The sequence below is a fragment of the Ambystoma mexicanum genome, chromosome 13 (genome assembly GCF_040938575.1).
Source record: "Ambystoma mexicanum isolate Mex_15411 chromosome 13, UKY_AmexF1_1, whole genome shotgun sequence".
Lineage (NCBI taxonomy): Eukaryota > Metazoa > Chordata > Amphibia > Caudata > Ambystomatidae > Ambystoma > Ambystoma mexicanum.
The window spans coordinates 71,238,330-71,265,256 of NC_090938.1; the positions used below are offsets into that span (position 1 = coordinate 71,238,330).

General features: G+C 43.9%; 1 protein-coding gene across 1 annotated transcript in view; it reads left to right on the forward strand.

Annotated features, from left to right (window-relative positions):
- Positions 1 to 26,927, forward strand: part of LOC138520874 (11-beta-hydroxysteroid dehydrogenase 1-like) — a 72,741-nt gene that overhangs the window by 16,953 nt on the left and 28,861 nt on the right. Inside the window, exons 3-5 of the mRNA XM_069633281.1 lie at positions 7,834 to 7,964; positions 22,100 to 22,211; positions 24,522 to 24,707. Coding sequence (XP_069489382.1) covers positions 7,834 to 7,964; positions 22,100 to 22,211; positions 24,522 to 24,707 — 429 coding nt within the window. The remainder of the gene's footprint in view (positions 1 to 7,833; positions 7,965 to 22,099; positions 22,212 to 24,521; positions 24,708 to 26,927) is intronic.

Genomic DNA, 26,927 nt, shown 5'->3' on the forward strand with positions numbered 1-26,927 from the left:
GTATATCCCAGATGAGATAGAGTACGAGACACACACAAGAAGCAAGGTGACTCTGCTGTTTATTAGACAAAACGGCAGGGATGGGTCAAGGAGCGTACGCGTCCGTCCTGACACACACACAATCGTGGGGCTCGCAGGCCCTTTTTACTGTATTATGACGCGCTACTTGCGTCACTTCAGAAAGTTAACAAAAAACCTATCGCCACTCTTAATTGGTTGCTCGAGTGGTAGTGTTAGTATAGCACACATATAGAGAACGATGTTAGTGGACAAAGGGTAGTCAGGTGGTATATCTGGGTTGTCCCTATAATTAGATACATGAGAATTGTTACATGAAGACTCCTGGGGATTGGTTAACATTACTGGCGTCAGTGATAAGAGCCCCATGTTCTGATTGGTGCGCCCGTGAGCTTCCCAGCCTGGGACCACCGCTGTTCCCAGCTCTCGGTGTACCTGCAAGGTGCAACAATGTTTCACTATGGGTACGTGCAGACAATGTGAGGATTTATTCATAGCTGGAAGGCTGACCGCTCCCACTGTCGCAGATGTCCATTGAGCCTTTCAAGTGTATCTGCCTGTGTCCCGTAGCGAGAGATCCAGACGCCTCGTCTCTCCTGGGTTTGGCATCTCGTCAGGTTCGGCTTGGTCACGTGGGGAGGGACCGTGAAAGAGGCAGAATTCTGCACAATTAATATTGTTTTTCCACTGTGTGTCTGGTTTAATTTGCAGGTGTGACTTTAACGTTGGTGCGCGGCGTGCGAGGTTGCAACATCGTGCCTTTGATGATTTGTTCTTGAAATGCGGGTTTGCAACATTGCGACCTTGGCTGGTTGCTCCACCGGGCTCATTCTGCAGGATCAGCAACCTGACTCTTGCTTTGTTAATGTCCACGGGAGCTCTTGTTCGAGGCCTACTTGGGCCTGGTGCATAAGTAGTCCGTTTGGTGCATAGGTGCTTTTAGGTTATAGTAGCATATATTTCCATGACCAGTATCGTGTCTTCATTATACCTCTCACGGTGGTAATGGGTTTCAAGAGAAGTGTGAGCAAGCTTTATAGATGAGTTCATGACGCGTCTTGCGTTTCTGCATTCTGAAAGCCTATGTAAAAATAATAAAGATGCACGTCCGTGAATATGCCTGTCGCCTACGTCATAGCACTGAGTATATTCTTCGTGTAGGTTGGTGTGGGAATGTCCAGTGTGTACATTTGTACAGATGTGCTTCCCGTTGTCTAAGTCGTCATGGCATCTCTAACGACGTGTAGATTTTAGTCTAGTTGATCCGTGCCGCAGGTGTCGGCATGGCCAGTGCGGGCTGCTGGGCAGGCAGATCGACACATCCGTATGTTCCTGTACCAGGGTATCTGGTTGTCTGATAAATGGACAAACTCTTCTCGTGGCGGGTGTCTGGGTCGTGACCCTCTAGGACAAGCGCGAGAGGTGAAGGACGGGAGCCTGGTCTTCCATTCTCCCACTTCAGGCTTGTACGCAAACTTGGAGTGCTCTTAATGTTGCACCTTTAAATTGTACCGCAATAAGATTTATGTTTGGGGCAGTTTGGAGCAAGTGAGTCTCGATTTCCCCCAAAGAAGCTGCTGCAGAGGGGTGCTTGGGGATATTGTCCAGTACGAGTAATAATGGGTGTCCTCCAGTAACAATGCCATGCATAGCACAGCAGCTCCTGCATAACTATGTGCTCTGTAATAGGTCTGTGTCCATTATGCCCTGAAACATAATCGTAGTCCTAGGCTGTTCTTGATCGAGAGCCCAAACTCAATCTCAGGTTAAAACACGTTTTATTTAACACAGGTCCTCATCCGGGCCAAGCAAAAACCAAAAAACGTCAAGACGGTCTCGTCTCAACATCTACAGCATTGCGAGGGTTCCCTTACATACATCACAAGGGCTCAGGGTATCCCTTTCACACAGTCTCTAAGATGCTATCTCTGGGGTTCTTCCTGCTTGGTTGTGGTTGGCAGTGTGTTACAACCACCTCCGGTCCCCCTTGTTGCTCTTGTGGGTATTGCTGTGTCTTTGCCATGAGCTGAAGATTCAAGTGGAGTTTCTCCTTAACTTTACGGCAGATCCATCTGGGCTTGCCTTGCACACTTCCTACCGGCAGGTGTAAAATGGCTTATTACCTCTGTCTGATACATTGCCGCATTCTCAATCCCCTTCCCGCAGTGAGTTTAACCCGTTAAGATCAAGGTCTCACCCTAGTGCTTTCCTTGAGCCAAGTGTACCCTCTGGCTCTGTCCTTATCTTGCTAGCTAGAGCCTCATGAAACATCTACACTTCCTCCTTACTCTTCCCTCCAGCCTCGCGTGATATTCTCAACCAACCACAGGGCTATGTTCCACTCAAAACATCACCTTGTAGTTCGCTCTGCCCTCATCCTGCTGTTCTTCACCAACCACTTCCTCACACACATTTTTGTTGTCCCGTCACCATTTCCCTCTCTATATGGAATGCGCTCTGATACCTGCGGGCTGCAGCGGTATATAAACAAATAAATAAATAAATAAATAAATAAAATGATCACTTTTCACCACTGTTTTCCCCAACCTTATTCCTCCTCTTTCTCGCCCGTGTCTCTTCAAACACCTTCAAATGCCTCCTCAAAATCTTCCAAATTGCACCCATATCTTGCACAAGTTCTTCCTCCAAACACCAAGATTACCTGACTGGGACATTTAGCTAATAGAGCCCTGTGACCCCTCTGCTTGTGTTGGGATTTTCCTGAGGGTCTGCACATGTAGTTGGTTGGATGCTTAGGGGTGGGTTTGCAAGCAAGACGCTCTTTCCTCCTGAAGGGAATCATGTTGCACCATTCTCTGGCAACAGGAGTCTTGTCGTTGAGTCGGAGATCTTCAAAAGCTTCCCTGTCTCCATACAGATCGTCATGTTGGCCATCAGTTTTTCTTTATTGATGTGGCTGATGATAGGTCATAGCCTGGTTATAATAACAGAAATGAACACAGTCCTACCTGATTACCACACAGAATCTATGCGTGGGGGAAAGGATGTCTAAGGTGTCGGGCTAAAGCATGGTTATAATCAGACATACCTGACCTTGCCACCTTCTGCTTCCAGCTCAGATCCCGGCGAGCATGGCAGCTTACACCTACGCTGGCCATGAGCCCATGATTTCCCAGCGGGATGGGGTTTACCTCCCACGTAGAACTCTTGTTGCCTTCTTGCAGCATCTTAACAATTGGCATCTAGAGTGAAGGGATTAGGGTTAAAGATTCGAATACAAAGTTTCGAAATAGCGAAATACAATACTTTCAAAACAAAAGGACCGAAAAAAAAGTCCACCCCTAAGCCCCTGTTTTTTGGCCAAAAACCATTATTTTTACCTATACCTAAACCAAAAAAAAATACATTAAAAAAAGGCATTCTGTCTTTTTTTTCGGACCTTTTGACTCGAATGTATTGCATTCGATCCTTTTGTTTTCGAATTAATGACTGGACACCAGAGTGAAGCACAAACAAAAAGGAATGTTATTGTAGCAACAGTTCTGGACTAACCCAAAGGTGGCAGGCTGTTTCTGTGGCACTGTCCTTTACCCAGTGGTTAGGGTTGCGTCAAACGTGGGTCTGCTACAGTACATGAGAATAGAAACAGATACATAGACACAAAGCTGCTTCTGGCCATTTAACCCCAACACATTTAGAAACATTTTATTTTTTTTTAAAATGCCGAGCCACCCTCCTAAGTAGCAGTGAATTTGCTGATTCGGAAACCCCAACTCCTACAGTATACAGTACAACACCCCACAGCAAGCACACATGATGTAGTATACACTACTTTATCATGCTATCTGTTGTGATGCTGTATTATTCTCTTCTGTGGGTGCACTTTCCTGCAGGTATGGTAGTCGATGGCCGACCGTGTCGGGGAAACTTTGAGTGACAAGCCTTTGCTGGATTTCCCTATGGAATACCCAGCACCAAAAAGGTCCCTTCGCTTGGCACTCATCTCTGCGCTGATGCCTGTAGTCATTGTAGGTACAGCAGATGAAGTATCTTATGAGGTGAAATTCATAATCACTAAATGTACAGTTATATTCAAAACAGAGTCCTTCAAAGGACGGCAAAGGTGATCTTGCCGATGGTCCCTCAGAAGTCAAAAAGGCAAGACAACATGGAATGTACAGAGGTCTATCCACAAATGAAGCCTTCGCATGTTAACTGACAATTACATATAACTGCCCTATATAGGTTCTTGCACATAGGAAGCACCCACTCAACCAATCACTCGGATTCAGTTCTGTTAATATTTGATTTGAAAAAACTGGACCGAGGCTCTCACAGGGAACTGGACCTGTTCTACATTATTTGAATCCTTCTTGGAATATTTAAACCTATTCTGGTTTTGATCAATGGTAGACAAATCTCTTCAGCCATTCAAGCCATGAGGCTAATACCGGCTCCAAGCATCCATAACTGTGTCTGCATATTGCTTACCTGTTTGTGGTCATGGAAATAAAAGGAACAAAATAACATTAAAAAAAATCTAAGGCCACCCCAAAAAAGGCACTAGCAGGGATGGTATCCAAACCTAGCTTTCCTTGTCTAAAACATGCCACATCCCAATGTTGCATACATTATGCCTGCAGAAAAGTTCATAAGTGCCAGTACACCCCTCCCCTTCCTCCCCCCCAACCCCTCCTTATTGTTGTCAAAGCTCTTGCACTATCTGAAAGGTCGTCAGGCCTAGTAGGATAGTCATTGTCTGTCTCATCTCCTACCTCCCACTCCCTCCCCTCCTTATCATTGTCTTAGCTCTTGCACTATCTGAAATGTTGTCAGGCCTAGTACGATACTTAATTTCACATTCTTAATGTCTCAAGGCCTTGCAAGAATGTCATTGTATTTTCCCTTGCTCCCTCCCTTGCCTAGAAGCGCTTTGAAACACGTGTGTATAGGCGCTATACAAATAAACTATCAATATCAACATACATCAGCATGGGCGGGGCTCAGCCAAAAAGCTTGCTCAAGATAAGTACGATTTATGTCCAGCACCACAAATATCAACGATGGCAGAAAAAAGAAATGGCCGGATATCCCTCCCCACAAAAGGTCTCACCCGTGGCAAAGGGGGATTTTGTCTCGGCCGATATTACAAGTACTGAAGACCGGTACTGCGTGTGACTCCATGCCCCATGACTCTCTGCAGATATTAATCCAGGCATGTTTGTTTATCTGCATTCTATGACTTCAAGCCTTGGATATATAATGGAGAATAGCAATACTACAAGCCCCCAAGTGCAAAGAATGGGAGTGGGGGAGCGTCTCTGAACTGACTGCACGACGTATTGGAATGTATGTGATTGTGTTATATATGACACATGATTCCAGCCTACCACATATATGATAGGTTATTTATAAAGCGCGTAATACCCAGAGGTTTCTATTCGTGTCGTCTTATTTTCAAGGCGAGCACGTTGCCCCCTGAGCTATCCTCCGAGAAATATAAGTTTCCCTTTTATTTTGGCATGACTAAAAGTCAGTCTCTTGAGCCAATTCATTTGGACTTTTATTATGAAGAGAAACGCCCGGTAAATCATCAGCACTGCACTAAAGGTAGGGGACAGGTCTCTTTGTTTAAATTCTCGATTTCAGCTGCCTCCTGATTGGCTAATGCAGTGTAGCCATGTTGGTTTATGGCCACGGCCTCCCGGATCATTCCAGAACTCGACCTTGAGCTGTTGAACTTTGTATTCTGCAATCTGTCTCTTTTTTTTTACAGGCAACTTCAAATGATTTTCAAAGTGTAATATATATATATATATATTTTTTTTTGCGGGAACATTCTTCCAACCAGTAATCAAAATGGATTTGGCATTTTTTATACATGTCAATGTCCATTCCAGACGGGGGATGCTAGTCCAGTCCCCATTTTAACTTTGCATTCTGGGAATTGTCTTTGTGGGTTTAATATTGAGAAATCCTGTACCACAAGTCCCAGGATGCAGAATTAAAACCTGGAATACAATCGCCGAAAGGGAGTGGGGCATGTTGGCATGACTGAGTGTGTAACCCTGGCCTGGGTGCCCCAGCAGCCGGGGCAGGGCTGCTGTGAGCTGGGTGCCCCCAGCCCACGTGGTCTGCTCTGGCGACCCGGGGCTAGCAGGGTGATCCCTGCCCATTGTTCGCTGCGTGATCGCAGCCCAACTGGTCCATGTCGGGTGACCCCGACAACATCTGTGGCCCGCTCCGGTGTTCCGGGAGCGGGCCACAACAAGGACTACATAGTTAATTTCTCTGGCTGTAAAGCGCCTTCGCGTGTCGTGTGACACTGGCAGCCATGAGTTAGCTTGTGGTCACATGACATCTTTGCAGCTCATATAAATAAACCATGTGCCATTCTAGCCCACTCCAGACCCAACATCTCACATATAGCTAACCACTTAAGTCTATCAGATTCCCCGACATGCAAATACAGCAGAGTAGCTAGAAGGTCTGGGGTAGTGTCAGTCACATGTCAAAAACGGCCCCCATACTTTCAGGTGCTGCAGACAGATTTCACAGGCTGGTGGTGGTGACTAGCGCAGTAGAAATAACTCTCAACCTTACATATGTTTGCAAACTGCTTCTACAACTGATGGATTAATTGCCTTATTGTCTGGGGGTGGAGGGGTGCCATAAATTGAAGGGTCACTATCCCAAACAATAATGACCCTCCCACTACTAGAAGGCTATCAGCACATGCTACTACTAGCAGTTCATGAGCAGTTCATGTTCTGAAGTTTTGGTGCTAAAGTAGTTAAAACATGTTGCTTAAAGTAAACAGACACACTGAGTTAAAATGGTATCACTCCATATTATCCCCGCCAAAAATATCGCTGTATATATGGTAGCCTGGAACGTTCTGAATCATTTTGGGAGTGGGTGTTGAAGAGGTGTCCCCCGCTCCTTTAAAAATAATGCAGGGGTTGCGAGGGTGTCCCCCGCAGTTTCCATGCCTTAATATCGCCTCAAAAATATGGCCATATTTTTGTATGGCTAGATTTTGGCGGGGATATTAACACCTGGAACCGTTAAAATGTGGTTTTATTTCGTATTATGTAAATAACATGGTTCTCTTCAAAAGTTAAGCATTTTAAATGCAACGTTGTTGAACTGGAACAGGTTTAACATGACAGGCATTAGGGGTTATGTAAAAATAAAGTGTTTCTCTATAAGAAAGTGAAAGCATTTTCCGATGTTTTATCTTTCGTGTGTTAAATAGCATGTTGCAAAAAAAAAAAGGTCCTCCCAGAGAGGATGAGTCTTGTTGAAAAAAATCTTAACCGGAAATTGCATTGTTGTTTTCATGTCGGCTTTTGAAGACAGACTGTAGTTATTGACTGCATTATTAACATTCTGATTGGCTGAGAGGAGGCCAGTAATGTCTTGCCCGGAAATTGCATTGTTGTTTTCATGTCGGCTTTTGAAGACAGACTGTAGTTATTGACTGCATTATTAACATTCTGATTGGCTGAGAGGAGGCCAGTAATGATGTCCATGTGCTCATGCAGGGTATTTTACATCCCTTCCAGAAAAGTTGCTACTGATAACATTAATAAAGCTCATGGAACAGGGCAGGTCAGGTCTAAAACCTGCATTATTAGGTACAATATGATAAGTCAGAAAGTAGCTCATTGTGTTCCGTGCCTGCTGCAAAGAATTTGTATGCAAGCCTTGTCATGAGCGTGAAACTCAGTATGGAGTCATTTGTTGATGGAGTTAAATGAGCTTTATGAATTATTGAGGAACTGTTACCAAATATTGTGGAAATAGAGTGCAGGTCCGGAATACCAATGTTAACCATGTCTTGTCCAACAGAGATGCTGAATGGGAAGCGAGCGATTGTCACAGGGGCAAGCTCTGGCATTGGGGAGCAGATGGCATACCACCTGGCGCGAATGGGGTCCCACATCGTCATCACAGCAAGGACTGAAGAGAAACTGAAGAAGGTAAGCGACAAACTTGAGCAAAAAGGGGCACCCTGCATCCAGCTCAGACACATATCGGAAACAAAGGGTGAAATTTGTCTCAATCTCACATCATTAGATCTGGAGACGTGTCCCAATTACAGCTTCTTTACTGCGCCAAACTGTGTGATCCTTGTCAACTTTCTCAATGTTTTTATTTTTATTATTAATGAGGTGGTTTTATTATATAAACCTTTTCACTATATGTAAAGTAACAAAATATGTACAGAAAACATAATATACAACAATTAAAGTAGTTAAGCATTTCAACAAACATCTGTCATGATTTGAGTAGAGTCATTTAATTACAGTAAAGATATGATCAAGTATAAAACAGAGAAGTATTCAATCAAAGCATCTCGAGGTCTGATGCCATCACATCCCTGATTACATTTGGATTTTTAACATACTGAACACATTCCATAGGAACCAATACAAATCCAGCAATTGAGGCGCCATTCCCGATCAGCCAATTAGACCACAGAATATCATCAGAATGCACCAATAGGTATCCATTCAAAAATCTACAATACTTGTGCTTTATAGATACAGTAGCTTCACACGAAAGAACAAGATGCTTTAGTGTTTCTTCACGGCCCCATTTTTTACAAAGTCTGCAACTTCTCTCATCTTTGGGTATCTTGAGCCTTGGCCAAAAACTTTCCAAGATCGGAAGCTGGTTGAGTTTTAACCTTAGGTGTACATCACAGCCTCTACTGCACGGAAATGGGATACTGTATCTAGACAGCACTGTGTTCTCTCTAGGGAAAGCGCCTGTATTCCTTATATAGCGTCTCAGAGCTCTAAGGGTGCAGAAGAAAGGCTCGGACACAATGGTGGCTTATTTCTGGGGATAGACTTTTATTAATCAAGAAAGAATTGAAAGAATGCCGCTCTAACCCTAAAGCTAAAAGGGGTTTCCCTTTCCTCAAAGGAAAATAGTGAAACTTTCAAAGTCCATGGGCCTCATTACGAGTCCGGCGGTAGCCATGCCGGAAAAACCTGGAGGCGGAATTCTGTAAATCCCCATTCCCATGGAGTCCAATAGGACTCCATGGGGATTGGGACCATGGAATCACCAGTTCTGTCTATGACGGATTCGGTGTTTCCATGTCCGCCTGCTGGCGGGTGGTGTTATTTCTGCCAGGTCAGACCTGGTGGGAGTGACACCTCCTGCCAGCAGGACTCGGAATCAGCCAGTCCGGAAACAACGGGGGCGGCGGATTTTCCGCCACCATTGTTTCCGTACTGGCTGACTTGTAATGAGGCCCAGTGTCATGTCTCAAAACCTCCCTCTGTCCCTAGCACTGATAACCTAAAGCAAAGGCGTGAGGATAATCTTTCTCAAAGTAAAGGTGCTTGTGGTAGTTTAAACCAACAGAAAAGTTCCCAGTCTCTCTGGTAATAAATAGTGATAGAAAATACTGTTCAGAAATACAAGATTTCAATGCTCGAGTTGTGCTCCTTGCCCCTAGACTTCTTCTTATCTTATTTGCATTCCTTTAGGGCTCCTGAGCCCTTTTTTCCCTTTTGCTGAAATGTCGCTGGGCAGTTCACAAGGAAATGCTTCTCAGGTTCATGCTTCTCTATCCTACCAACTTGGCACAGTTCTCTATGAAGTGTAGGATTCCTTTTGTCAGTTCCAGGGTTCTTGACCCTCTTATTCTCAACATCTCATGTGGGGGCGGGTCCCAGACTCAAAATATTCTAAATGGCTTGGTTCACTCTCCTGCCTAGCAAGTTCCCTCTCATGGACTGTTTCTCTCTCTCTCAGGGTCCCAGACCCTCCTAATCTTCGTCACTTTAAACTTTGTTTTCTCATATGGTTGCGGGTCCCAGAATGGCAGTGTAGCATAGTGTCTGCTTGGTTCCCTTCCCCGCCAAGTATACAACTCTTCCTTAATTTCTTATTTTATCTTCCGTGTCCAAAACCCTCTTATTCTTGACTTCTTATTTGGGTGTGGGTCCCAGACTCGCACTGTAACGTTCTATCTGCTTGGTTGACTGTCCTGCCAAGCAAACAGCTCTTCCTTGTTTGCTTCTTTTGCAATCACTGTCCCGGACCCTCAACTCTTCCTGGTTTATTTCTTTCACATTCAGGGTCCCAGACGCTTTGGTCTCAACTTCTTATATGCTTCATGATCTCATACTCTCTCTTTCCAGCTCCTGTGTTCACCTCGTTGCTTCCCAGGACATCTAGCACCTCTCAGGTAACCCGCGTACCTGTTTGTTTCTTCCTTGTATGTACAGACATTTCCCAGGCAGCTGCATCCCTTTTTGAGGCTGCGGTACGGTTCGGGTAACTGGCTGAGTCTGCAGCGGCTCTGCAGACGTCTGACTCTTCCTGGCTGTACGTTATCACTTTCTCACACTTTGGTGGGTCCTGGGATGCACAGAGGATTTGATTGGCAGCATCCCAAGTAGTCCTTCCTTCTCGGACCACATTCAGGTTCTCCTTTTCCTCTGGTGAATGGCTCCCACTGTTCCTCCTCAGAGGATCGCTCTCCATCACCAGCGTCCCAGCTGAACTTCTTTCAAACTCCTGCATGGGATTGTTGTGCTGTTTTGGGACAATCACTTGCTTCGAGAAGCTAGACCACTCACTCTAGTTCTCTAGAGTGATCCTTGAACTCCCGGTCATCTTCTTCTTCACAGTACCAGTTTCAATACCATATGCATGATACTTTGTTCTATCTGCTATTTCATTCTTGTCACGTATTTTAGGTTGACTGACTTGACAACAAAATACATTGGGCCTCATTACAGTTTTGTCGTATCCTATTGGTAATTCTGGTTAGAAGCCACCAAAACGTTAATACTTTTCCGCCACTTGCAATTCTGATAAATGCCCATTCTATGGAGTCCGGAGGGACTTCATGGAGGGGATTGTCAAAATTCCCGGCACCTGAATTACCAGTGCCGGTAATTCCAGCATTTAATCATCAGTAGAGGCAAGTTTTACCTCCAGCTCTTGGCTGGCGGTAAATCAGTGTCCCGCCGGCAAAATTGCTTTGCCGGTGTAGTAACAGTGCTGATGCCGGAATTACCAGTAGTTATTCCAGCACTGTTACGGCATCAGCAAAGCTGTAATGAGCCCATTGGCTCCATCTAGAGAGGGGGAATGAGTGTTTAGTATTGGGGAAGGGGTGAAGTGTATTGAAGCGGGGTCATATCGCATTCCCTGATAATGGTTGTTGACAGTCCCAACAATGAGTTGTCTGTAGGAATTACAATTTTCCGAAATAGACACAATTTAGACCAGAGTACGAACGTTGCTAATGATGTCAAACCAAACTCATGCCTAATGACACAACCTGGAATTGCAGGTGGGAGACCCAAACCCCGCTTCCCGGTCCTCGCTTACAAAGAGTTTAGATATAGACGCAAGTCGACCAACATGGTCTCCAGCCTAAAAGTTATGGCGCGCGCCTCAGCAAGTAGCCTCTCAAGTAGCCTGTTTCGCCTGGCTACACTTGTGAACTGAAGATCAGCTGGAATCCTGCCGAATCCTGCCGTACGAAAAGAAGGAAAGAAGGACTCTCACGAAAGGTGAGAGGGTTGCGATTGTGTTGATAAGCTGGATTGCAATGGTGAGCCGAGAAAGGCTGATTTGTGATTTTCCGTGGAAACAAGAACATGCGGAGGGAGAGGCTGCATACGATGATAGTGCCGTTGGCATCTCAGCAGTGGTGAAAGTGGGTGTTAACACGAACGGGGGGAGGAAGGGAGGCGCTACCCTGATACAGCAGTCTCTTATTTTGATGAAATGGAAAGTGATAAAAAGAACGAACTGTAAGTGTGGGAAATACTTGATAGTACGTGCAACTATAGCCAACACCTGCAGGCGTTCAGCGAAATTAATGCAAGCTGCTGGAGAGTGAAAAAGAACAGTAATCTATATGGGCTGCAATAAATTATTCAGAGGCATTTATTCTATAAGAATATAATGGCCACAAATTCAAACAAACCAAAGCGAAATTTAAACACATTCAGAACAATCATGACTAGGAGAGCCAGCACGGCGATAGCGGAAGAAGCCCTAATTGCGCTCTCGTCTGACATAGACGAAGATAATGTAGAATGTGCCCAAATTCCGCCCACTGAAGCTAGTGAGATAGAAAATGGAAATAATGAGGAATTAACAAACAACTCACAATGCCTATGTACTGGAGGCTTAAAACTATTGGAACACACAGATGATAATTGTGCACTGAACTCGAGCTTACTGTATCCCAATACTCCCCTTATTTTTGGGACAGGTGAAATAACCTTATTAGGTTTGTCCCAGCACCTCGAACCGATTGAGGAAGAAGGAGCACTCCAGGGTAGCAAAGGTAACATTCATAAACAGGAATTAGGAGTGCCATACGAAAATATAAACAGCCTGATGTTCATAGAATTAAAAAATCATTCGAGAATGTTAAATGAAATAGTAATGGCTATTACCGCTCTTCCTGATTTATGTAGAATGATTATGGCTGAATGGCTGGATGAGTCAAAAAGAAAGTCAACCAAGAGGAAAAGCATCCAGAGTCTGTATCTTTCAATGAGGTGTCTGAGATTCAGGCGGCCAATAAGATCGCTGTTAATAGCGAGCCTGCAAACAAGTATGCAATATCGAAAGATAAAGAGTCAGATACTATAGTGGATTTAACATCCACCCAGGGGACGAGTAGGACAGAGAATGCAACAACTACTAGCTGTATTACTGAAGAGGCACCTACACCCCCTAAAAGGAAAGAAAAAAAAGGTACCCGAAAAAAAATGCAAACAAGAATGGGAGTTTGAAAATGTCCTCCCGCAAGTTCATGCGTGATGTGGATTTGCGTGAAGACTTGGAGGATTACCTGACAGTCAAAGAAACTAATCAAAAAGAAACAAATACGATACCAGTCCCTATAGGGAAAAAGAAAGGGAAAATTGTAAAGCATGTCCCTAATGCTACCATGAAAGACTACACAGAAGGTCCTATAAAACTGATAGACGCTTTAAAACACAAAGAGGTGTCTGATAGAATAGACACAAACTTAAGAATGCTGGAAAGAGGGGCTGCCGACATCTTTGACATTTTTAAAATCCAGAGATGATATCTAGAGGTAACACCCCAGTCTCTGCGGGCCCTGTGTATATCAACACTCCTACTAATGATAATGATCAATCAATATCATATGCCGAAGAGATGCAGCAGAAAGCAGAACCTAGTAACATAGAGGAAAAGTTGGCAAACAAGCCTCACATGGGTAATAACGAGTGTATGGAAAAAAATCCCTCGGGCGCTGAGATCTGCATAGATGGGAATGTATCACAAACATTAAATGAAGAGAGCAATAAGGGTGTCTCAGAACAAGCACTGAGTAAACTAATAGACAAAATGCTATCCGACAAAATAGCTGGGATGTCACAAAAACCAGAGGAAAAGCCTAAGCTCACGGGGGCACACTTAGGCTCCAACTCTAGCTCACAACAATCAACCAATACAGTATGGAAAACTGTAGATGGAGGGCAAGAACAAAACATGAATGTTAGAGCTGCAGACCATGACTACTCTGAATTTGTCAACAACGATATATGTTATCTTAGAGCGCCAGCTTTCCCTAATGAGCCAAGCCTCACAATGTATTATGTTTTCGAGGAGGGAGGACCCAGAGCCTAAAACAGACCATATATCCTAAACCTATTTGGCGATATTCCCGAGTTAAGTTTGATAACCACTTCAGATATACAATTAGTTGACTTCATACACAATTATCGGTATGACTATGTCCGTCTAGTGATCAACTCACCTTTGGTCAGAAATCTGATCTTAAAAGAAGTAGGTTCTCTGCAAAAAAAGGGATTTGATATTATACCATTCTCCAATAATGATTAAAAAAAGTGGAAAATAATACACAAAAACAAGAGATGGAAATGTTGGCAAAAATAGTGGTATACGGTCTGCTGACGGTGATGGGCTCTCTGTTGTATCTGAGGCGAAGGCATGTTTAAAAGATATGGAGGAATGGCGATTGCTAGCCAACTCGCTCAGAGAGTCTATAGAACAACTGAAATCTACACAGAAACCCATTTAACAATGTAAACCATTATCAGCTAGTTACCTGGAACTCTAGAGGTCACAAACAGCTGCTAAAGGACGATTTTGATTGTGTAAAGCTAAAAGACTTTGGTTTTATTCTTTTACAAGAAACGTGGGCAACATGTATGATATATATGGATGGGTACAAAACTATATGTCTTCCTGCAATACAGGGTCTTTAGGAAGACCTAGTGGCGGTTTAGCACTAGCATACCGAATAGAAGATAATATTGTGCTGGAACACAGTGTATTCATCATGGAGTGTTCTATGGTAGCGAGTTTTGTATTGCTGAATAATGTGTCTTTAAAACATATCATGATATGCAACATTTACTGGAATTCATGCAGTATGAACAATGAACAGCTCGAGGAATTATTTGTAGGCCTCAATGACACTTTTGAGAACTGGTTAGACGATCATCCAACAGGCTCCATTTATACAGAATAGATCAGATAAAATAAATAGAGGAAGACTATGGCTAGAGTTCTGCGAAAGCAGGAACTTTACGCAGGTTTTTAATGCAAATCCTACATGGCGTGCTAGAGGCAAGAGTGCAATTTTAGATGACATCTTCATTACCACACAGGACACGTGGAGTTGTAATAATCTAGAGATAATTCCCTCAGAAAACAGTGATCATGTAATGCTTAGCTTAGCTCTACCTTGGGAAAGGAAGCCTGTAGAAGCGCCTTACTTTTCAATACAGATAGAAGTTAGAAATGATGGTAAATGTGTAAAATGGTCCAAATCTAAATTGGGGGAATTTAATAGCATACTATCCCAAGACTTTGAAATATCAACATATGATATAAAATGTGCAACCTATTCAGTAAATCGGTTTTCATCCTATCTAGCTAACACACTAGAACACAGTAAAGCCTTCAACGGTACTAATCTAGAGGAGAGCAAACTGCCAAAACATACATTTAGTCAGGCTGTTAAAATAAAAAAACGACCATGAGGAAAACTATTCGAAAGCTAAAGAAAGAGTCAGGCGATGTTATGGTATGTAATTACCAAACCAGATTAATTAGACAGAAATATAAAAACTGGCAAATAAGTATCAAGGCTCAGATTGCCCAAAGAGATGGAGAGTCGATTGTGAAAGCGATGAGCGCTGCCAATTCACAAACATTTTGGTCCGTAATAAATAGCTTGCAAACAGCTCAGCATATTGTTCAAGCCAATCCCATTGACTCTCAAACATGGAAGGAACACTTTAACAATCTATATAAAAATCCAACACAATTGTGGATGCTGTCAAATGATGAAGTAGAAAAGTGGTCCCTGAATATTAAGGAAGCAAATATACTAAGATATATCAAGAAAGCCAAATCAACCTCCACACCAGGACCGAACCAGTTATCCTTTTTAACCCTGAAAAGCCATCCTCACATATGGTCGAAACTATTGTATGTACTCTTTAGTGACATCTGTAAGAAGAAACAAATTCCACAATCATGGAAAATGGCATATGTGATCCTGATATTTAAACAAGGAGACAGGATGAATACGAAAAATTACAGACCATTACTCTCCTAAATGATGAGTCCAAGATATTTGCTGCCATAGTACTGGAGAAATTGACAACATGGATAGACGAGAAAGAGATCTTGGACCTTAGACAAATAGGATTTAGAAAACATATTGGCACCGATGCGGGTGGTCTCCTAATGCATAACTTAATGAGCTTGGTCAAAGGTAAAAACATAGAACAGTTATACATAGCCTCAATGGACCTGACCTCGGCATTCGATTTGGTAGATTGCCCAACTCTATGGAAAACGCTAGTATCTCTGGGTATAGATAGTAATTTACTAAATGTAATCATTCATCTATATTCAGATACTGTCATGTGAGTGAGGCTAAATAATAAAGGACTACTGTCTAATGAGATCACAACAGCCAATGGCTTAAAACGGGGATGTAGATTGGCAGCGACTCTCTTTAACTTGTATGTCGCGGAAGCAGGAAACAAACTGAACTCTAGTGGGCTGATTGGTATAAAGTTTAGAGGGTGTACTATTAGATGGATAGCTTATGCAGACGATTTCCTATTAATGGACGGATCGAAAATAGGCCTGCAAAGATTGATCAACGACTTCGGGTTGTTTATTGAAGAAAGAAAACTAAAAATCAACCCCAAAAAGCCGATCATCTTTCAAGGGGGTTGTAAAAAGCTGACTCCTGCATTTTCATTTTGGAACTGTGGGAGCGTACAGATCAAGAGTCAATCGGTACTAAAATTCTTGGGCTACACAGTGCATAGTCTTAACTCTAATGTGATCCTGAAAAATAATTTAATAATGAAAGCAAAGAAAATTACGAACCAAATTTTAGGCATAGAGAGAAGATTTGGTAAATTTACCTTATCCCCTTGCATTCAATTCTACAGACTCAAGAGTATTCCTAATTTAACTTATGGTATGGAATTTATATCTGAATCAATGGTACCTTTTCTGAAAATTGTAGAAGCTTCAATTTGGCGCAAAATGTTATTCTTTATACCGAAATGTATCCCATTCGAAATGATTAGATACGAATTAGGTTTAACATCCCTTGCATGTACGATGCACCTAAAGAAACTAGCACTGTATAGAAAATGTTTGACTGCAGATAATGATTCAATATAAGGCTACCTGAGAATAGCAGAGAAGGGAAACTTTATGTCTGATCTAACTTCGGCATGTGAAACCATACTGACAAATGTGGGCTTAACAATGGAGACCCTGTTAAGAAATTATGGGAAAGTTAAGGAAACAATAAAAGCGTACGATTGGCTAGAAAACAACGCTATTCTGCTTAACTCAGGGCTATACTCCCAGATAGTCTCATTCTGGAAATGGTTCCCGACTCCTGAAAAATATATTGCAAAATACCCATCAAGGAAATTTAGGAATAGAATGATGAGATTTAGATTTAATGTCCTGAGTACCAATGCAATTTTGACAATTCGTGGCTTAAACATGCAAAAGGTTGCTTGTAGATTCTGTAACATAACAGACGAAAAAGAAACTCTGCCCGATCTACTCTTGGTCTGCCCTAAATTAGCTCGAGAAAGAACCAATTGTTTCTCAAAATTTGTACTAGATACATCTAATGTTGATAGAGACAAATTGTGGAAGGAAATGTTACACGGAAATACAACTGCCTTAAAATTGAAAGTACATACATTCCTGTATACCGTATGTGCTTTAGAATGATCAAATAGGCTGAACCTCTGATGAAACTGTACCCTGCCTCAGACCTAAAACAAGATAACAATGTCAGTTCTGCTTGATTTATTTAAAATGGAGATACGCCAAGAAAAGATCTCTATAGCTGAGGATGATGTAAATGCTATTTTGCACGTAAATGTATCCACCTGGGCCCTAATTTTAAGATAATTAAGATTGATGTATGAATTATATGTTACACTATCTAGGAATGGGTGTGTTTTAATAATTTTATCGATATATATTTGCGAATTTTGTAATGGTATTGTAAATTTTTGGAAAATATTTGATGTTCTTCTAAAATTGTAAAGATTTTAAACAAAACAATAAAGATAATAATACTAACAATAAAAGTTATGGTGGGGACCATTTTCACTAGATAGAATTTACGAAAAGGAATGAGAGAGAACTAGCATAAATTGAAAGAAATCCTCGAAGGATGCGAGGAAGAGGCTTTAACCTCAAACGCTCACTAATAGCTCCCTAATCCTGTTCCTCAGCTCCCTTTTCTGTCAGCATCCAAAGTCTATATTAAGAGAATGCCTTGAGAATAGGAGCATAATTGCAGTCTGTATAACTGAGACCATCTAGAAGGACTCCTAATGCAGTCATTTTTAGGGGCCATACCCCCTCTCCCGAAACTGTGTGGGCAAAACATAGAATTGTCGATGATTGCAGGGTGCATTGCCAACTTCACACATCTTGCCAAACTAGCAGCTTCCTTACAGATATTCTACACCAGTTCAAGTCTAATTATGGATGTTTTTAGCCTGATGGAGCAAACTGCTCTGTGCAAAAGCTTATTCTTTTAATGCATTGTTGCAGAAGGGAAATGTTTCCCCTAGTGTTATGAACCGGCCACGGGTTCTACAGAGGCTTGAAACCAACTTGAAGTTTTCCGCTCCGTTTATTATTTTCACAACAGGGATGAGGGGTTGACTAAACCAACAGTTTTGGAAACAGTATAACAAGATGCCTTGCACAGAACTATAGCCTTAATTTCCTTCTGGTCAGTGGTCCTAAGTCCTTCATCTCTCCTGTTAGTTCAAAGCTGTCTCACAGGAGCTTCAAACACCACTCAGAGTCTCTGGGATTTAATACTGTCTCACATTTTTCTTCCTTGACAATTTCTCTCTCTTGGATGCTGCTGGGGTCATTGAGTTCTCGCATTAGCCCTCCAGGGCTCCTCCACTAGACACCACTTCCCAGAACCATAAGCTCGTCCAACAAGGTCAGGCGTTGGACACCACACAGCATACAAACATGGACCACAGAGTGATTCAATCTCTCTCTCTCTCTCTCTCTCTCTCTCTCTCTCTCTCTCTCTCTCTCTCTCTCTCTCTCTCTCTCTCTCTCTCTCTCTCTCTCTCTCTCTCTCTCTCTCTTTTTATGTCTCATTACATTATACACAATGTGCAACAATGATCTGTGAATTGGCAGAGAAGGACCGTAATAACATTGATAAATACAGACATTGCCTTGCCACATAGTACTGTAGTAGAGACGGGGCTCAAGTCGAGGGTACACGCGGGTGGAGGAAGTCCCCACACTTTTATCCGAGGGCACATTGATATGCTAATTTCTGGTGACACCACATTCAGTTGGTATGTTAATGAGTCTGGAATATGATGGTTGATAATTGCTTAATGGGAGAAAAAAGCTAGGGCTTATTTCCAGTTTAGGGACTTCTGGGGGTCGGAGGTATATCTGGACCTGCAGATGGTAGTGAAATTAAAAAGCTGGTTTGAAAAGTTTTGATTAGGCACACTCCCATTGGCCCATGGATCTGCCAAGTGGAAGAGTGGGTCCTGTTCCACGTCCCTCCCTATGGCAAGGGGCATGAGGATGAGCTGCAGCTTTTCTTTTTTTGTAGGGCACATTGCCGGGAAAGGGTGCGTTGGCTCACCCCGGTTTGGAGCCACCTAGCCCAGCTATCAATCCCGTCAGCCTTGAAATGTTGCACCCAACCTGCATATGTGTTAGCAGTCTCTAAGTTTTTAAGCTCTGCATTTAACAAGAGAATGCTAGAGGCTAGAAGAGGTACTATTTTGACAGAGCAGAAGGATGTGCAGGGATGCGTGTGCATGTGTATGTTAAGCTAAGGTTTGGATCTATATAAGTCAATATTGGTTTTATTATTGTACATATACTCTGTGTATAATAATTCTATGACATCAAGAACGATGTGGATATTAATGTAAATTTTATTTTGAATGTTTTGTATTGTGAAATTTGTACTTTAATGGAGATTTATTTTCTGAATAAAGTTAATGATGAGGATGATGATGAGTCTCCCCATTTTGTTTTTAGGGCTTGACCCCCGAGTAGGCTTCACCAATCCTAAGTGTGCATCTCAAGCATATCTTTGGGCCTTCATCCAGCCACTCTCTAGCAACTGCGGAACAGCCTGTTGGCCCAGATATCACCTTCTTGACTTTGCCCTTCCTTCCAGAATCTTCTCCCACACTCTCCTCCGAAAGGATTTCTCCAACTTCTCTATATGTTTGCTCTACTACCGCTCCCGTTTGCTCCCTTCCTTCACTCCGACCTCTCTCTCTCCTCCTCACTTGCTTTCCAGCTTCCCCTCTGGCCGTTTGCTTTTTAGACTCTAGTGCAGGTTGTAATTGGTCTTGTAAGTGTGAGATGAGTGGCCGCTGTGCTTGGTTTAGGAGCTGACTTTTTGATTGCTATATACTTGGGTGTACTACAGTTTCCCCATGTGAGATGACTTGTGAAGAGCACCGCCCCTCAGCTCCGAACACCTAGGCTATCCGCCATCTTGCAGTCAGTTTGTGATTCCTTTCTAGCTGCCTGACTCAATGACTGCATCATTGTGTTGTGCTGTAGAATACTGGTCTCCCCTAAAATGTATGATTCGTTGCATTACTGGATGCAGCACCCCCCCCCCCCCGCCCCCCAAGCAGCACTCAAGTACCTGTTCTGGGCTGCTAAGTGACATTTACTAGTGAAAACGTGCAGCACGTGGGTGGCAAGCTCTGAAGTCCTCAAGCTCCTCATTTCGAAATCTAAGTTACACTTTCTGTGCCAGAGTTGGGATTTCCATGCACTGATGGAGGCTAGTGGTGGGATTCGGGCCATCAAGCATCCTCTGTATGCCACCAGCATCACAGAATGGGCAGAGAACCCCAGCACCCAGGGTGACCCAAACCCAACCACTTGCCTCTCTTTTGTGATCTCATCAAAGCTTATACTGTGCCTGTTACAAGGGCAACTATTCTCCTGGTGCCAGCATACATTGAAAGAATACATTTTTTTCACAAGTGCAGTTTTAGCTTTAGTACCTAACCCGCACAATTACACCTGTAAAGATCAGCATATAACATGTTCAGTTTATCTGAAACAATAGATTGATTGATTGATTGATTGTTTATTTATTATGCGCTTATACACAAGTGTTTCAAAGCGCAGCGATTCATGGGAAGGGAAGACATAGGGAAGACAAGATAAACGATCTTACTAGGCATGGTACATTCAGATTATGCAGGTGAACAGAAAAGGAAGTGCGTGTGGGGGGTTTCAATAGGGACCAAGTGTGCCCAATCCATCAGACCATGGGTTAAGTGTAGAGAGATACCACACTCATGGATCGTAACCGAGGGCAACCAGGGGCAAGGGCAGAAGGCTGGTGAGAAAATTGAGGCTTCAATAAAGACTCTTTTCTTGGATCATATGCAGAGTCTATACTGCCTTTGAAGGAGGCAGCAGGCCAGTTTGTCCGAGGGTGCACCAGAGGAATCCCATTTTGGTTTGGCTACCCTGTACTTGCTTTTAAGGGTAGCCAGTTCGGAGTCGTACCAAGAGTTGCACTTTTTGGTAAGCTTCAGTCGACATTACAGAGGCAAGAATATCAAGAGTGTTGGAAACAATGAAGTTAAATTCATTTTCTTTTAAGATCAGTCTTCAAAACTCACAAATTCAGGGGTCATTACAAGTCTGGCGGTAACCCGCCGGTGCTACCATCGAGTTGCCACCAGACTGTAACACCGTTTCCACCGACTGGGATCTCAGTGCCACCGGGACATTACAAGTCTCGCTGGCACGGGACATCAGGCAACGGAAAATGTTAATCCCCATTGGGAATGGGGAGTCAGAAGCACCGGCATTGTTAGTAATGGTGCCGGTGCTTCCATGACAACTGTCCCTACGGGGCTGTTGCGCCTGGCAGGTTAGCCCTGTCGCACGTAAAAGCACCAGCAGGCACAGTTGTAGTCTGCCGGTCCAGGAAGGTTGCATGTACACTGCTACCGGCACCCTCATTTCCGGACCAGCAGACTTGTAATGACCTGTGTTATTTATTTGTCCCTTGACTTTTGAAAAAGTATTGTATTAAAAAAATCAATTTAATGAATAAGTCCTTGATATTTGTCACATTTGTGATTGATCTCTCTATCTTCGTTTGATGTAGCTATCTATACACTGATATCCCTGTACTGCCTCCACAGGGACACAATCTTGTTATTTTACATCCGAGCTCCTAAAAGAGGAGTGGGTGGGGGTTCTTAAATGTGTGCCATAAACCACAAGAGATGATATGAAGCACTGAAAAATTGAAAAGCTATAATCATTTCACCTGGTCTCTTTATCACCGGTGCACCAACCTCACTGTACAATATGATGGTTCTGGTACACTGCAATGATCAGGGCAAGTTAAAAACACAGTGCACTGTGGTCATTTATTCTGGGAGAAGGTAAGAGTTTGTTTGTGGTCATGTTATCCCCAAATTGTTCCAACATTTAAGAAGCCACAAAGTATATTTTGGACAAACCAGATCGTCATCTCTCATAATTCTTGATCGTTCTTTGACAGGTGGTTTCCAAATGCCTCGAGCTAGGGGCGGCATCTGCTCAGTACATAGCCGGAAGTATGGACAACATGGAGTTTGCTGAACGGGTGGTGAAGGAGGCCGAGAAGGTACTTGGTATGTACAACCTCAATGACACTAAAATGACCTTCTCATGACGGGCTTCAGAACAGTGGCTAGGCAGTCCTGTAGAGGGGCACAAGCAAATTCTACAACCTTTGTCAATCGTCCTGGTGGGGGTGTAGCCTTGACCTTCCCAGAGTGGATCCCTGCTTCTATCATTCCTATGCAGGATTACTCCTCCTTTGCAGACCTGGTCTGAGGGGTCTCTATCTCTCCTGGCCTTTTTCTCACTGTGGCCATTATAGACCGGCCGCCCGGCCAGGTGGCCTCCTTCCTCTGAGTGGGTGGACCACTTCTCCTTCCTCGCCTCTACCTCTCAACCTCGGAGATCTTAACATCCACTTGGATGCTTCATGTCATTCTGCGGGACTCTTCCACGACCTCTGTGACTCTGTCTCTCTCTCTATTCTTCCTTCTGGCCCGACTCACTCTACAGGGCACACCCTGGATGTTCTGATCTCCTCAGATCTCTCCCTCTTCAACCCTCTCACCACTCCTCTCTCCTGAAGTGATCACTCTCTCCATTCCACACATCTCTCTCTCTCTCTACCCCTCAGGCCAAGCTGACTCCAGCACTGCCACCTACCTTCTCGGTCATCCGGCTCATGAAGCGTGTGTCAGTTAAGGCTTTCATCACTACTTTCTCCCCTCCTTCTTCAGCTTTCGCTGACTCACATCCTAGCACAGCCCTATCTAACCTTCATCTTTCTATCTCTGACACTCTTGATGTATTTGCCCCTGTCATGAGGATCTGCTTGAAGCTAAAATCCAAGTGCAACTCTTGGTACGTCTCTGACCTTTTCACTCTCAAGCACAAGTGCAGGGAGGCTGGGAGGAAATGGAGGGCTACAGGTGCATTCTCTGACAAACTGGCCTGCCGCCTGTTCTAAAGGCAGTAGACTCTCTGTCCTCGCCAAGGAGAGCACACACATCCAAGCCCACATCTTTGCGGCATCTAGCAACTCAGACAAACTTTTCAAAATCTGCAAGGAGCTGGCCAATCCCGCGGCAGTCTCTACCTCTCCTGTTCCCTCTGTACGGCCTTGGCTTCTCATTTCATCACTAAAACTCAGGACATCCTGTCCACCCTCTCTACCTCTACCGCCTCCGCCTCCTCCACTCCTGGCCTGCCTGTGGCCGCCTCTCCTCATCCCTTCTCTTTCTTTCCCTTGTTCACCCCTGACAATGTTTATAGACCGGTCCGATCTATGAAAGTCTCGTCAAAACAGGATCTTCCCTGTTCATCCAGAAACATCAAGGACCACATTGATGCCCTTGCTCCAGCCCTGGCGGATTTCTGCAATCACTCTTTTGCCACTGGAACCTTCCCTCCTCCTTAAGCACTCCCTTGTGTGCCCCCATCTAAAGAAGCCCTCTGTCGATCCTTCCTCCCCGGCTAACTATCGCCCGATCTCCATCACTCCTTTCCTGGGCAAACGCTTGGAAAAGCTGGCCATCTCCAGCTTAATCTTCTCACTGAATATGTTGGTTGTCTCCATGACCACCAGTCTGGCTTCAAAGCAGCCAGAAGCACAGAAACTTCTCTCCTGAACATCTGTGAAGAGCTGCTCTCTAACCTTGATTCTCACCTTCCTTTTGTCCTCATTCTCCTCAATCTTTCTTCTGATTTTGATACAGTCAACCATGCCATCCTGCTCAATCGCCTCGTGATAACTTGGGTATCCCTTATCAGGCCCTGGCCTGGCTGACCTCCTTTCTCATTGATCGACCCTCCCAGGTCTAGTTGGGGTCCTTACTCTCTTCTATTTCTCTCTCTATCTGTGGTGTTCCCCAGGGGTCTAACCTTTCCCCCTGGCTGTTCAACCAATACCTGACACCTCTCGCCCACGGCATCGCTGCTCTCTGCTCCAACTTTCAGTGTTATGCAGATGACACCCAGCTCTCTTTCGGGCTCCCCTTGGCTGCCTGTACTCCTTCTCACATACCCTCTCTGGATGAATTTGAATGCAAGCTAATCTCTCATCATGCAGAGTGAGAGCACGTCTCAGACCCCACAGCTTAAAGGGATACATTAAATAATTGTCAATCTATGTTAGTCTTTTGCTCCCTAGGTTCCAATTATGAATGTACTTTATATTTTCTGCCTTCTTGCCAACAGAAATAATCGAGTGGCTGTTGGTTAAAACTCTGAGTAAACTCCTATTTTCATCTTGGGTGGTTGTGTAATGCACTGAATTGCTGCTACTTTTCCTCTGCTTGTGGGGGGTGAGGGAACACATATAATTAAAGGTAACATTTTAAGCTCATAATATAGGTCTTAATGAGCTTCATGTCTATTTACAGGAGGGTTGGATTTCTTAATCCTTAATCACATAGGACAAACCTACTTCAACTATTTCGATGGCGACGTTGGCCACGTTCGGAAACTTCTAGAAATTAACCTCCTAAGCTATGCCACCATGACTGTGGCGGCGCTGCCGATGCTGAAGGAAAGTGGTGGTAGCATTATTGTCGTCTCGTCGATGGCTGGTAAGTCTGAATCAGATAATGAAGAAATGGGCCTGTCAACGTGACAGGAGGCACCGTTAGTGAACCGTTAGTTTGTCTTTGTATGTACGTCTATTGGGGGATTTGCATAGAGCAATCCTAGCCAGGTGCAATGTAGCCTTGCACATGCCATTGATGGTAGCATATGAGGTAAGCAAGGGGGCTTACATTATGTGGCATGAGATGTTCCAGACATGGTGGTGGGTTGTGATGCAGGAATGAAAAAACCCAGGTGGCACCAAAGGCATTAGTTGAAGAGTAAGTGCTTGAGTTCCTTCTTGAATTGCAAGAGCAAATTCTGGGGTCCTACCACTATGGCATTCCAGTAGGCAAGAGAGTAGAAAGAGAAGACATTTTTCCTCCTTTTTGTCTATGCACACCAGTTTTGACACAAGCCTTCGAGCGGTTGTTTACTCATAGGTAGTTTCTTGTTTATGTGTTAAGTCATGCTGTGTCATGTTGGGCGGCATCAATGTGTTTCCTCCATCAATGTGGAAGATTGCCAGGGCCTGGATTGTGCTGCTGAGGTCCTCCAGTAGATAGAAGGGTTTTATCTTGAGGAGGAGGGGTGGCAGCTACCAGGCAGTTTGGGCCTTTTTGTTGAAATGTTGTTGCAAGGTAAGAGTGCTCTTTATAGGGACCCCAAGTAATTTGACTTAGAAGGTGCATGGTAAACTGCTTTGAGGGGTGACTGAGTAGGACAGATTCCTTTTTGCTGGGTTCAGCTTTAGGTATGTATGCTCGCCATCCAGGCTTCAATGGATGCGCTTCAATTTGGGATGTGTGGCGTGTCATGAGAATGTTATTCATATAGAAGGTCCAAAGATCTGATGGATTAATGCACTTTAGGTCTGTTTAGCCACTGATCTAGGAGAGAGTAACAGGTGTAAAGAGGAGAGCTTAGTCGTGGTTCGCTCAGTCGTGGCACAAAAAGCTACACCTGTGGCAGATGTCTGTAGCGCGGTCTGTATGTGTACTAAGTGGTGGTAGGAGATGTTATACCACACAAAGGTGACCCAAGAACTGAAACCAATCCCTTTTACGGCTTGGAATTAATCTCCAACCCTTTGCTAAACCTGTCACTGTCCCTAAGGGAAGAACTAAGATTGAAGGAGAGTTATCCCTCCTCTAAACTCAACCTAGTTATCTAGCCAGCCAACAACTTGGTACCAACTGGTTATGAAATATATCCATAAACATCTAAAAAACAAAAGACGGGTTGTGGCAGGACCAACCCATCTAGCATTTAAGAGGGGACTTTTGTATTATTCGACCCACCCCTATGTGCACAACCATATGATTAGTCCACAAAATAATGAATGTGCTGGTAAAGCAGTCTCATGTGATAATACCCATAAAAACACAAACTAAAATGCGGTATCCTTGTAAGATAAGTCAAAAACGGATATCCGCAAAACAGGTGAACCGTCACTTTCTTCAGGTCCAATAACACCACAGAAAATGTAACATCTGGCAATCGCTCTCCTGCCATCAATGGCAAGAAGCAAAACCTTTGGGTGAAAGAGTTGTGGTTTTTCCTGAAATTTGAGGACCACAGTCGCCCATTTCACCTTCCTCGGTATGTAAGATGAGAGATAACTAAACCCCCCCAACACAAAGAGCTCTTGTGCCCAGTGGCCTGCTGGAACTTGTTCCCATCGTGGGCAAGGCCAAGAAGGCATTTGTCAGACAATCACTGGGCAGATGCCAGAATCCCTGCTCCTTTCCCCTAGAGGCCTACTCTACTGTAGCCAACAAGCCCGAAAGTCTTCTCACACGGAACAGTATAGAGTGACCCCCCGATCCCCAATGGCCACAACTACCAACTTTTGAGGCTGCACAAGGTCTTCAGTATGAGAGTCATGTTGCAACCTTGCAGGGCGTTCTTCGCGATGAAACAAGGAGCGTGGACTCTTCAAAAGTGCAGCACCTAGGCCTAAAAGATGGGGTTTGTGTCAGGGGACAGGATGACCTTCCAGTAACACTGCAATCTCACTTTTACAGTCTCTCTGGCCCGTATTTACGTGTTTGTGCATAGCCGTTTCAGTAGAATCCTCCATGCAGGCTATTATAGCCTTTTGGCTGCACCCAAAACTACGTCCCTCATTCCGAGGTCAGCGGCAACCCGCCGGTGCCACCGGCACCCTTGTTTCCAGTTCGCCACACTTGGAATGAGGCCCTATGTGTCTAAGTAGGGATCAG